At 35.5% G+C, this 2,902-nt stretch overlaps 1 protein-coding gene across 1 annotated transcript; it reads left to right on the top strand.

Moving 5' to 3' along the window:
• Nucleotides 1-492: 492 nt before the first annotated feature.
• Nucleotides 493-2,285, top strand: LOC105443272. Its single transcript, XM_030994498.1, has 3 exons — nt 493-603; nt 1,399-1,431; nt 1,782-2,285. Exons 1-3 carry the CDS (start codon nt 499-501, stop codon nt 1,947-1,949), a joined length of 306 nt encoding a protein of 101 aa, XP_030850358.1. The 5' UTR covers nt 493-498; the 3' UTR covers nt 1,950-2,285.
• Nucleotides 2,286-2,902: the final 617 nt, after the last annotated feature.

Consider the following 2,902-nt stretch of genomic DNA (forward strand, 5'->3'; position numbering starts at 1 on the left):
TTTAAGGTCATTCATTTAATTCAAATTTTTAATTTTTTCCTTGCCATGATAGCTTTTCAGAGACATTACAATCTCCTGCTTGTTTTCTGTGAGAATGAAATTATGCATTGTACATGCACACATTTTATTTGCGAATGGTGAACACCCGCCCCACCCCCTCCCGGCCCCCACTCAGTGTTATTTAGGGTACGCGTACGCATGTTCCCTCTTTTTGAAAGGACCCCCCTATCTCCGGTGTGAAAGTCAATGGCGGGCCAGACTTTGTTGCACGAAAAGGTACCCCTTTACCGGAGATTTTGGGAACACACATGAGGTCCCTCCGACCACGGAGTGGGGGAGGGGGGGGGGGGGTGAACCGTAGGTAATAAATATATTTTTTGAAAGAATATTGAATATTACTAGCATGTTCAGAACTTGATTTTGATAAAAGGAGAAACATTGCAAGTTCTACTGTTCTGCTTTGCTTACAAATGGTGGATAGGTCACGTGACGTATAAGATGGCACCAATCACACAGAGAGTGTATACTACATACTTGATGCTGGCCATGCTGTGTGTACTAGCTACATACCAGGGTGCATCAGGAGATACCACCGATGTCGAGGTAAAATACACAATAAGATGGTTGTGCTCTATCCAGTATACGTACCGAAAAAATACACACTTTGCAAATATCCTCCAAAATTATCATTATAGGATATCTGCATGATTGTTTTTAATTACAAAATTATGGAATGGCACTAAAAGTATTGACAATGTTTAACGATTGAGTGAGCATTCGCTTATTTAGAAGAAGAAAAAAAACTCGCAATCGTGTACTAATAAAGAAATCATGCAGATTTAGTGATAGCATCATTTCAGAGCACATTTTCACTTTTTTTATACGCATTGTATACATGTACTGGAGTCGTTTGAAATCCACGCGAAAATTTGTGAATCAAAAGAGTTATTCGATCACTTCTATTGAGTTGATTCAGCTCCAAAGAAAGTGATCCCTAATATGACTCCTTTGAAAATGGATTTCCACTCCTCTCCATTAATACAGTAGTTTTGTTTTAAATAAGTGTAATGTAAGTCTTCTAATAAAGATAAGAACATATGAAATAAGAAGTGATAAATGATTTATATAAACGCGTTATAATTATTGCAACGGGCCTTGATATTCGTCCATTCACCCCTCACTCATCCATTCATTCCTTCTTTCATTTCTTCATTCATTCTTTAAATAGCCCTTGTATAGTTACAGTCTAAGTTTCGTCAAATGTGTCTTGATAACATCATCGCCTCCTCCTTACATACATGTATATGTAAAATAAGTAATGAAAATGCGTAATTTTGAAATTTAATCATATTTTACAAGTAAAACTGTAACATTCTCATGTTTTTATTTTGTACTCAGGAAGCCAGACCTCGCCCACCACCTAACCCGGACGTGAGTATACTGACCTCTATTCTTCCTCGCCATCCTCTGATTATCAACTCATTTTCAATTTTTTTTTTTCTCGGTCATAATCTTCTTTTATCTGATATGTACCTGTTGTCCATGAAAAAAAAACACCTCATATGACTGCTTATACTGCAGAGAATAAGACGAGATCAACATCACTAGGGCAAAAATGCCATTTTGAAACATTATCAATTTGTTGTTGGTGTTGTTCCTAACTTTCTCCAATAAACTCACTCTTTATACTCCTTGATTATGCATGAAGTCTAATATCTTGCTTACAAACAAAATTGGTTGTCACTCATTGATTTGTATCTCAATGTTTCACTATTTTACAGCCCTGTACACCATATGCACAACCGTGTGACGGGCGGCGAGGTATGGAAAATTGTTGCGGTATGCCATCATTGAGATGTCGTAAATACTCAGGAGAATGGTGCGGAGATAATAGTTTACCAAATAGTTCACCATGTATTTGTAGACACTCAGAATTATCCGGCGAATAGATTCCTGCTAGATATGACAGATCATGATGATTAAAAGTGCTCAAAGCTAGCCTTATATCAATTCATATTTAGATATGTTGATGTTGATATAATTATTAGGCCTATACTGCAGCTCCACCATACGTATACTACTGTAATTATGGACATGAATTTTGGTGATTGGTGAGATATTAATTTTTAGATGAGATAATTTGAACGTAATATCTGTTAGTTTGCCGACGCCCCACCTTGTCAACCACATCACGTGATACAGGGTTTGAGCTATACTGAACTTACACCAAACTTTCATAGACAATGTAATATCAAGTGTACACAATTCATAATTCATATTTTACATTATTAGTTTGTATATTGTAAGACATTATTGAGTACTGATTCTTGTTTTTTTTTTAAAGCATCGATTGTAAAAGTAAATTAATTATTTTTTGTTTTGTTCCATTCTCTAAACTGATTTGTACCAAAATACTTTGTTTAGCTGTTTAAGGGGTTAGGCTCGACTAGCACATGTGCTATTATCTGGCCCCTTTTTACCAACCAATAGTTTCTCTTCCTGTAAATGTAATTATAGTATAAAATGTATGAAAATGTATTGTTGTTGGTAAATAAATCAAATCAAAATCAAATCAAATATTTACAATACTTATTTATAATCTGTTATTTAGAAATTCATATGTCCATCATTGTCCATATGAAGAAGGAATATTGTATCATGCATTTATATAGAACCATTATTGCCTCCATCCCTCCATCACATCGATTCAATATTAAAATTTGAACTTATTCATTATGAATTCAATATTCCTTGCAAGCTAGAAGAAAGATGATAATACTTTCACCCCCTCCCCCCTCATCATCATCATCATCAAGTGCCGGGTGTGTTTAGGACATCGGCTGTCATGGCCCACCATTTCTGCTTATTTTCTGGTATTCTTAAAGAGCTGGTATTGCTAATT

This window comes from Strongylocentrotus purpuratus, unplaced genomic scaffold (assembly GCF_000002235.5).
Source record: "Strongylocentrotus purpuratus isolate Spur 01 unplaced genomic scaffold, Spur_5.0 spur5_scaffold_21, whole genome shotgun sequence".
Lineage (NCBI taxonomy): Eukaryota > Metazoa > Echinodermata > Echinoidea > Camarodonta > Strongylocentrotidae > Strongylocentrotus > Strongylocentrotus purpuratus.

Coding starts and splice junctions, on each gene's coding strand:
- LOC105443272 (XM_030994498.1), top strand. CDS start 499: ATGGCACCAATCACACAGAGAGTGTATACTACATACTTGATGCTGGCC. Junction 604..1,398: donor GAGATACCACCGATGTCGAG/GTAAAATACACA, acceptor TTTTGTACTCAG/GAAGCCAGACCTCGCCCACC. Junction 1,432..1,781: donor GCCCACCACCTAACCCGGAC/GTGAGTATACTG, acceptor ACTATTTTACAG/CCCTGTACACCATATGCACA.